At 36.9% G+C, this 9,899-nt stretch overlaps 1 protein-coding gene across 5 annotated transcripts; it reads left to right on the forward strand.

Annotated features, from left to right (window-relative positions):
• The first annotated feature begins 458 nt into the window (after positions 1 to 458).
• On the forward strand, positions 459 to 5,990 carry LOC103455249 (nucleobase-ascorbate transporter 6). Of its 5 annotated transcripts, none has more exons than XM_070811526.1 (15): positions 459 to 566; positions 1,528 to 1,668; positions 2,541 to 2,638; positions 2,758 to 2,934; positions 3,238 to 3,338; positions 3,478 to 3,553; positions 3,645 to 3,704; positions 3,829 to 4,013; positions 4,315 to 4,411; positions 4,507 to 4,593; positions 4,753 to 4,811; positions 4,922 to 5,013; positions 5,128 to 5,205; positions 5,324 to 5,484; positions 5,580 to 5,990. In XM_070811526.1, exons 2-15 carry the CDS (start codon positions 1,557 to 1,559, stop codon positions 5,796 to 5,798), a joined length of 1,602 nt encoding a protein of 533 aa, XP_070667627.1. In that variant the 5' UTR covers positions 459 to 566; positions 1,528 to 1,556; the 3' UTR covers positions 5,799 to 5,990.
• Positions 5,991 to 9,899: the final 3,909 nt, after the last annotated feature.

Raw genomic sequence — 9,899 nt, forward strand, 5'->3', positions numbered from 1 at the left:
TTTAGAAAAAATATGTTTAGCTTCTAAAAGCACTTAAAGTGTTTCATGCCCTTACACTTAATGACTTAAGCATTCTAAAAACAATAAGGTACTTTTTTAGAATTTACTTGCATTTTTACTAAGAATTAGTTTTAAAAACATTTTCATCAAAAAACATTTCAACAATTTTAAATGCACTTTCAAACGAGTTCTTACACTTACTGACTTAAGCATTGAATAAATTCAATTTTAAACGGTTTCCTCACCATAAAAAAATTTCAATTATTTTCGTTACATTTAACAACAGAAAATTTGTTTTCCAAATATTTGTAGCTTATGAATTTTCATTCACTTTTATAATTTAAGGGGTAATAACGTCTTTCAATAAAATCATCAAATTTAGGGGTGTTGGTAAGCGGGTTTTTGATATTGCCAAGGAACTGGAAGGCACCTTTATCTGACACAACGCGAACTCAAACGGTGTCGTTTTGTCCTCAGTGAAATTGACTCAGTTCTTTCAGGCCCTGACATGTTTCATTTCGTTTCATTTCGTTTCAATTCAACCATGGCGCTTTGCTTTTCAACAGGTAAGCTCCTCTGGCTTTTTGCACAGCTGACCACACTCAGAAGCAGAAACAACCAAGCAAACACCGAAAAAAGTTCAGATTTTATCGTAAATTAATTGACAATATGAAAAATAGTTTTACTTTTTATAGGTTGGTATAAATATTAAACCCGAGACTCAACTAAGTATTAAACTTGCTATTCATAAAAGTTATCGTTTATAAATAGAGATAATACCACTAGATTTTGGTAACGAGTAAAGGTAATTATTTTTCTGTAGAGATCAATGAATGATGCTTGGCAGGGTGCATTTTCATGTTAACTAGCTCCTAGAGAGAGAAACACTTTTTACCTTTCTAGTGAGAGAAAGTGAAGGAATACAAGAATCCATTTTTGCTGCTCTCAATCTCAACACTTTCCTTTTCTATGTCAATTCTACATTCCCATTCTGTCTTCACCTGCTCTCCTCTTAACTGGGTTTACCTGGAATTGCTCCTCTCTCTCTTTCTCTCTACACATTTTGAGTGAACAGCGTTTAGGTGTGTGCACTGTGTGGGGTATATGGATTTTTGACTTCAGAGGGAGCTTTCCCACTTTCATATATTTTGGCTTTTGCTTTTGCTTTTGCTTCAGCTTCTTGCAGCTGGTTTAAAAAAACGGTGCTTTTCTGCTTTTCTCTATTTTTTTTTTCCCTGATTATTTTTTGTGTGCAATTATTATGCCCCTTTTGTCACTATATCAAGCTTCTTGTTACACCATCACTCTTTGCCTTCTATTCTTTTTCTTATAGGCTACACAGTTCCCATCTCTATTATTTGGTGGTTTAGTGGGTTGTACATGTGGGTTGTTCAATCTTTTGGGTCATCACTGCTGTGCTGACTGTTTCCCCTGTTTCTGCTCACTTCAGTGGGGGGTTTTAGCTAGATTTGGAATCTGGGTTTTGCTTAGATTTGTGTTTTCATAGTGTTTCTGGTGTTTTTCTAGTGAGATAAAGCAAGTTCAGAGGAGGAATCATGGCGAGTGGAGGCGGCGGTGGAGCTCCAAAAGTTACAGAGCCACAGCCACATCCACCAAAAGAACAGCTACCCAACGTTTCTTACTGCATTACTAGTCCACCTCGATGGCGTGAGTGCCTCTAATACCACATTCACTAATTATTTTACTTGTTTTGCTATCTGGGATTCTAAATTTCTAAGCTTTTTTTTCACGTACTAATGATATTGTAAGATTATTCTTGGTGGATCTTTAGTTTCTAGCTGTGATTCTTTTGAATCATTTTGGTATATCTGAAGCAGGTGTTAGATAATTCTTCTCTTTAATTTATTCTATTTAGGGGACATATTCCTGCATTTTAATTGTTGAAAGTAGCTTTTTCTTAGTTCTCTCTTTTTCTTTGGTAGATACCACTTTTCGAAAGGGAAATGGAAAGTCGAAATTCTAAGTGCTTTTGTTTTTCTGAAAGAAATTTACTGTCTTTCTTCTTACCCTTCTTTTCTTTTTCTTTTTGGAATTGCGTTTCTGGAGGGATTTGTCTTAATCTTATGTATATTTTGTTAATTGCTTACTTGTCTATTCTTTTGACTCGGTAGCTTTTACCGATTAAGTGTTATCACTACTATTTTTGGGAACCTGGTATCTTGTTTTGCATTAGCCAGAACCGAAGCAATGTGCTGAATTCTAATTCGGTGGGAATCAGTTTGACTTTTGATTTCTGTTTATTGGGTTACCTGTAAAATTCTACCATGGCCGCCTTGGTTTCTCGTTTCTCTTTTCGGGTTTGGCAAAGCATTTCCGTTACGCTGTGGTAATGCTGCTCTAAGTTCTGTTTTACGTCTTTTATCTGTATACGAATTCAAATTGAACATGTTGATACATTGCAGATCTTGTGTAGTTTTAATTTTGTAGTGCAGGTGAGCTTGATTACTCTTAAATCCTGTTATTACTTCATTTGTTAGTCGTAAATGATTTAACAAAATCACGGCCCATTTCTGGTGCAGCCGATGCCATTCTCCTTGGTTTTCAACACTACCTTGTGATGCTTGGAACTTCAGTTCTCATCCCCAGTGCTCTTGTTCCCCAGATGGGAGGAGGAAATGTAAGACTCGAAGAGCTTTTTGCGCAAATTGTGATTGACATCAGCCATATATTGTACTTTTCTTCAAAATTGACCAACTGTATATATGTATAAACATGTGTCGCTTGCTATTGTTATAGGAGGAGAAGGCCAAGGTGATCCAGACCCTACTCTTTGTTGCTGGTTTGAACACATTGAAACAGACTTTGTTTGGGACTAGACTACCAGCAGTGATTGGAGGGTCGTATACGTTTGTCCCGACCACAATTTCCATCATATTAGCTGGTCGATTCAGTGATGGTCAAGACCCTATAGAGGTTTGTTCTGAATCCCATCCCCTTTTTTTGGTAGTCATTTTATAAACCAAATTGTTTGTCACTGGTGCATAACAAAAAATACATCAGGTAACCGTAGTTGTTATTTTATATGTGTCAAGTGAACTTGCTGAAATGCATACACATAATGCTGATACACTACTTACTAGAACAGTGATTGATTTATAAAATTTAGAGAGAAGACGAGTTACGTGCATTCAGACATCAATAATTCTCACTTTCATCTGCACAGACTTGATTGGAAGCTTGCAGCTTGTGACTATGTTTTAACCTCGTTCATTTCAGAAATTTAAGAGGACAATGCGGGCAATCCAGGGTGCTCTTATTGTTGCTTCAACTCTTCAGATAGTCTTAGGCTTCAGTGGCCTTTGGCGTAATGTTGCAAGGTTGGTTCTAAATAAGCGAAACTCAATCATGGTTGTTAGATTAGTCTAGAACTTGTGAGATTCATAGAGAAATATTTCAGTTTTCTTGCTAAGCTTAAAAAGTCATGGTGATTAAAGCTCAACAAATTTTATTGTTCAGGTTTTTAAGCCCACTTTCAGTTGTCCCTTTGGTAGGAATGGTTGGTTTTGGACTCTACGAGTTAGGTTTTCCAGTGGTAAGTGCTCTTCTGAGATGTGTATGGGCGCGTAATATACGGTGGATAATGTTCTGACAATTATTTCTTAATGCTTCTCCTGGATATTTAGCTTGCAAAATGTGTGGAGATTGGACTGCCAGAGCTTATCATTTTAGTATTCATTTCTCAGGTAATGGTCCTTAAAACGTGTTCGAATCCTTATTATGTCTCTTGCCTTTGTGCTGTTATCTTTGTAACCTTAGAGAAAACTATTCTGCAAGGCTGATATTGTATTTGCAATGATTGTGATGCAGTATTTGCCGCACATAATTCACAAAGGAAAACCTATATTTGATCGTTTTGCTGTCATATTTTCTGTGGTGATTGTGTGGATTTATGCTCACCTACTCACGGTTGGTGGAGCATATAATGATACCGGCCCAAAAACACAGGCAAGCTGCCGTACTGATCGTGCTGGACTTATAAATGCTGCTCCGTGGTTAGTATGAAATGTGTCCTTAATACAATTTTAACATTTTTATTGCTGTAATCCTTGCTCTTTACCACGGTCCAACCAAAATTTTTGGTGAACAAGGAAAAATTAAATTGAAATGTCCTTTTGTTATTCTTTTCAAAGTAGGCTCCCAAGCCTTACTTGGAGTTTAAGACATGCTATGACGTTTAAATTCTTGATTTGCCTTCGTTAAATAGTAAATATTTAGTCACTAGCATGGCTTATGTTTTGGATTGGTACCTAACATTTGTTGGAAATTAATCCTTACTGGAACTTGGGTTTGCAGGATTAGAGTTCCATATCCCTTCCAATGGGGAGCACCTTCCTTTGATGCTGGTGAAGCCTTTGCTATGATGGCAGCGTCTTTTGTTGCACTTGTTGAGGTTTGCTCTCTATACCTTCCCCTTCTCTTAAATTGATATTAGTTGATAGGCCGAAATTCATAATTTTCATTACTCTGTATTACTTTATAAAACAGTCAACTGGTGCTTTCATCGCTGTTTCAAGATATGCTAGTGCAACTCCAGTGCCACCTGCTATTCTGAGTCGTGGAGTTGGTTGGCAGGTATAAATGCTTATCTATTTGTGAATTTTATTTTCCTACAAATTTCTTCGACATAAACTTATCTGATTTTGTTTCCAAACCTGAATGCGCATCAATCTATCAATGCTATCTTTACGTTATACAGGTGAGCAAAATATAATGCAGTTTTTGTATTCACAGGGAGTTGGCATTCTGATTTCGGGCTTGTTTGGAACTGTGACTGGATCCTCAGTTTCTGTGTAAGACTCTTAATAGGAAACATTTATGCTGTATAAATAAACATCCTACTTCATTAAGTGGAAAATAGAGTTCCTACCTTGTTCTAAGACTTCCCGTTGTCTCTGAACAGAGAAAATGCTGGTCTGTTGGCGTTGACGCGTGTTGGCAGTCGAAGGGTTGTGCAAATATCTGCTGGTTTCATGATATTTTTCTCCATTCTGGGTAAGTTATTAATGTATGAGATCTTCTGAATTGAAGGTACATTATAATTTATGTTAAGTTGGCAACTGTTTGCGACCGTTTTGTTTTGTTACTCAACATTTCATCATTTTACAGGCAAATTTGGAGCAGTCTTCGCATCAATCCCAGGGCCAATCATTGCTGCTTTGTACTGTCTGTTCTTTGCATATGTTGGTATGTACAGCTCCTTTGACATGTGCTAGCAGACTGTAGATGGCTCAAGCTCCTTCATTTTTATATCAGATTATTTTATGATGTCTATTCCATTTAAATTTTAATCATGCATTCACAGGTGCCGGAGGTCTTAGCTTTCTACAATTCTGTAACCTAAACAGCTTCCGAACAAAGTTCATATTGGGCTTCTCTATCTTCCTTGGTTTGTCCATACCGCAGTACTTCAACGAGTACACGGCCATCAACGGTTACGGTCCAGTCCACACAGGAGGAAGATGGGTCTGCAATAATTATAACAAACCCATGTATTTCCTGAATCATGCAATTTTATGTTATGATCTTTACTAACATAAATGTTCATCTATTTTTCGCAGTTCAATGATATGATCAATGTCCCTCTACAGTCAGAAGCGTTTGTCGCGGGCTGTGTTGCATATTTCTTGGACAACACACTGCACCGGAAGGACAGTTCAGTTAGGAAAGACCGAGGTAAACATTGGTGGGACAAGTTCCGGTACTTCAAGGGCGATTCAAGGAGTGAGGAGTTTTATTCGCTACCATTCAATCTCAACAAGTATTTTCCATCCGTATGAAGAAGCTCGTGGTTCGGAGTTTTTGAACGGGAAGCGGGGTTCCGGTGTACTGATCGACCCCAAGGTCTCAATAACTTGTCTGTGATCCCTCTGTTTCTTTGCTGATATATAAGATGTATCTTTTCCTGAATACGATGTTGTAGTCGTACGTAAATCCAACTGGGGATGCCAATTAAAGTTAGCCTTGAAGCAGTTCTGTGCTCTCCAATTTTAGTTCATTTTTTTTTATATGGAGATCATAACTTCCTTGATCACGTAAGGAAATTTTAGTCTTGACAAGTGTTCCCTCTTAACCTATCCATGTTCAGTAAGCGAGTCTAAAGACGGTGATTTTCTATTATGCTCCTGTGTATGCACCGAGATTTTTAGTCGTTGGATTCTTGTTCATTGAATTTCCTAAACGCATCTCTAACAATCCATTGCTTTAATGCTTGCCATACACAGAAGCACGGTAGAGTTTTTGCGAAAATCGAACTCAATAGTTCGTGAAAATTCATCGTCTTACATTTTATTTGTTGGCTAGTTAACTAATAACATAGAAGACATGGGCGTAGCTACAAAGATCAAATCTTTTGCACCAAAAATGGGTGTAGCTTCTTTGCGTCCCCGATTATTGTTTGATACATATTAAGTTTATGACAACAATATTAAGAATAATTAAGTTTATAAATATATGTTAGTCAATAATTTGAGCAATAGCAAGGCCGCACCTATTTTAAGTATAGAAATATAATCTCGTAGCTACATTAACTTAAGCGAATGTGCTCATCTCTGCAGTTTATATTGGTATTTATCTTTTTCTTGACCAAGAAAAGAACATAACATAAAAAACTTGGTGGTCCATCCAACAAGTTGGAGGAGCATTTGGATATATTAGCTTTGGATTTGGAATGAATTCAATTGAGATCTGTGTTATTGGTGGACCCAAAATATGTGAGACCCACTGTAGTGTGGTTGATCCACACAATTTCTATTAGGGCCCAATTACACCAGGCCCACTGAAAACTCACTCCAATCAGTAAGCAGCTTAGAGCATAAGTATCTCTTTAATTCCAACCTACCAGCTTGCACACCATGTTCCTTGCAACTTGACCAATTGTTAACAGACCAAACGGACGTTCTACCTGGTAAAAAAAAAACATTAAATAAAATGCTCCACAAGCGTAATATATTCTCGAGAAATGCTAGACTCAGTCGCATGTCTTATAATGTTTCAATGTCTAACAATTATTCGAGTTTGACATCCTCCAATGCATTAGCATCTGGCAATTACTCAAGTTCGTTGATTGGTCCCCAGTACATTAACGTTTCACAGTTATTCACATAGACGACCGACACTAGCAGCATTCTAAATTATTTGAAAATTTTCCTACATTAGATGATGGTGAATGGTGATGAACTAGACAACGCATAATTCCATTAGAAAAAATTCCTCATAATTCCATTAGAAAAAATTCCTCATGCACAGAAGAAAGAGGAGAAGTTCTTACTGAAGAAAGAAAGTTGAGACTACACCATAAAACCAATTGGCAATATACGGAGTAACCTAACTTACTTATAAGCCTATGCAAGGTCCCTCATCTCATCAATGTGGGACTCATTCTCAACACTTACTTGAAGATGACAACACCAAATTTAAGTCTTCCCTTAGCTCCAGGTGAGAGGATTTTATTAGGATATCTTCTTGGGTTTTGGTCACAGACTAGGGTTACAAAAAACGGAAGAAACAAAAACCAGCAAATTAATCAAATCTCCCAACATCCTATTTGCTGTTTGGTAGGGGAAATTAGTAGAAATACAAGGTTTTATTGCCTAATGGAGATGACAATGCATGGGACCTAGAAATTAATACAGAATGGGAAAGAAACAAAAAACAACTCTGATCATACAAAAATTCCCAGAAAATACTCATCTCCTGCTGCAGCTGCTGTTTGGTGGGAGGTCCAAACAGAGAGAAGGTCGAATGCATTATGCATGCCAAGGGAATGGCAATGGGGACCTACAATGTTGTTACTGTTACTATCCATGATCCACCCACTTCAATTCATGAAAAGGAGAGGAAGTGCAATGCAATCCATTCGTTTTTTGCATGGATAAAGTTAAGCACAGAGAAAATGAAATGCGTACATATATAGCTATGGAGAAGTCAGGACTCAGAAGGGTCAATATCTTTCATTTTATGTTAATTAAATTGTTTTAGTCCCCTAATTCTCGATTAACAGATCTGACTAGGGTTTTATTACCACAAATTTTTTATTTTTCCGTGTTAGGGTTTGAGACGGATGGACTATTAAATACGAGCTACGTTTTGGTAGGCTTAAGAATTGTTAATAATGAGGAGGTGATGAAAGCCGAACAGTATCTAAGTTTTGAGTGTTCGTACTAAAATTGTTGAATGGTTTGGTGGAACTTAAATTACTATTGTTCATAGAAACCAAACCCCAATATTTAATTTAGGGACACTTTGAATGCGGTCTCTAACTATCAACAGAGAGAATAAAGTGAATCCGATGATTATCTCAATATGGCAAGTGCGAGCATGAAAACATGATTAGCATTCATGTAAACTGGCACTGAGGTAATTAACAAGCCACTTGACAAGCCTGATGAGTGGTCAGAATATATATATATATATATATATAAAATATGTGCACCCCAACGAAATTGAAGACAATAGTAGTACGACCAACAACAATCCAGGACCCATCGAAGTTCATGATCCCAAAACGGCTGAGTAGGCTTGCAGACGGGAGCTGGAACCTGGAGGTTTGGCAGGAAGGGGTTGTCATGTAGTGCTTTGAGGAATGAACTAATGGAAATAGTAGTTAGGGGTAAGTGGCTTGTTGCTCAATTGGTTAAGATCATTCGTCCATGCCTATGAGATCTTGTGTTAAATTTTATTCTCCGTAGTTTAGTTAATGCAAATTATTCTATCATTTGTAAAAAAAATAGTAGTTGGAGTTTTGGGTATGTGAGTAAGACAACACACTGCTGTTAATTTTTATGCAAGAAAGTGAAAAAACAGGAGGCGGCATTTAATCTACAAAAATTCTCAAAGTTTTGAAGCACTGGTAGAAGGTTTATAGAAGACATGGGAGCAACCATTCTCGATACAAGAGATATTGAGGAGCTACGTGGCAGTGAACAGTCATTCTTGTAGAATTCTAAAATACTAGAAATATTGAAAAAAATTCTCGAACTTGATTAATAATACAATAAGCTTACAAACCTAAGGCCAATATAACCTTATTTATAATGTACTTAACCCTAGAAATTCTAAGAATCAAAATAGGAATAAAGAAAATAACCAAATATATTAAAAAATCGTAAAATATTAAAACCTCATTTTAAACTTGGTACACGATATAATTCGCACAAATTTTGACTTCGCTCATTGCTTTCAAAGGATTTTGTAGATCTCATTGTTTCTTTCAAATCCATATGTAACGGGCTCAAAGCTGACATGTCAAACGAAAGTTACTTTAACCTAAACAACTCGAAAAATTCAAAACATCCACTTCTAGGATATGCTAGCAGCAAATAACCTTGTAACCCATGAATTACCGATTCTCCAATCACCTTTTAGATTAAATACCGCCTTCGTCTTTTAACTTTCCCGCATAAAAGATAACACCAATTTTATTATACGTCGGTATGATGCAGGAAAATTGGTACTGATCTGAAGCTCGTAGGTGCACGAGGAAACTTGACTCCATACAACCACAAAAAACACATGTTTTCTAGAGTCTAACCAAGGATCAATGGCTAGACATGATCATTGCATGTCCTTCATGAAACACAACTTGAGGTACTTCTCCCTATCTTAACTCTTAATTCATCTAATATTGATGAATCTAGTACTGCTTCAATTCATCCAATGGTTACTAGATCAAAGAATGGTGTTTTACCACAAAGAAGCTACAAAGGATATCTTGCTGCCTTATCTGAGCTTCAATCTTTGCAATTAACTCAAGATGAATTTTTGGTGGAGGTTTCTCTTTTCTAGCTAGCAATATTGATGTTGCATAACCAATAACTTTCAGAAGGGCAGCATCCATGCCACAATGGCAGAATGCAATGCAAGAGGAATACAATTCCCTC

The sequence above is a fragment of the Malus domestica genome, chromosome 14, assembly GCF_042453785.1.
Source record: "Malus domestica chromosome 14, GDT2T_hap1".
NCBI classification, from domain to species: Eukaryota; Viridiplantae; Streptophyta; class Magnoliopsida; order Rosales; family Rosaceae; genus Malus; species Malus domestica.

Coding starts and splice junctions, on each gene's coding strand:
- LOC103455249 (XM_070811526.1), top strand. CDS start 1,557: ATGGCGAGTGGAGGCGGCGGTGGAGCTCCAAAAGTTACAGAGCCACAG. Junction 3,705..3,828: donor TTTTAGTATTCATTTCTCAG/GTAATGGTCCTT, acceptor ATTGTGATGCAG/TATTTGCCGCACATAATTCA. Junction 5,014..5,127: donor GATATTTTTCTCCATTCTGG/GTAAGTTATTAA, acceptor ATCATTTTACAG/GCAAATTTGGAGCAGTCTTC.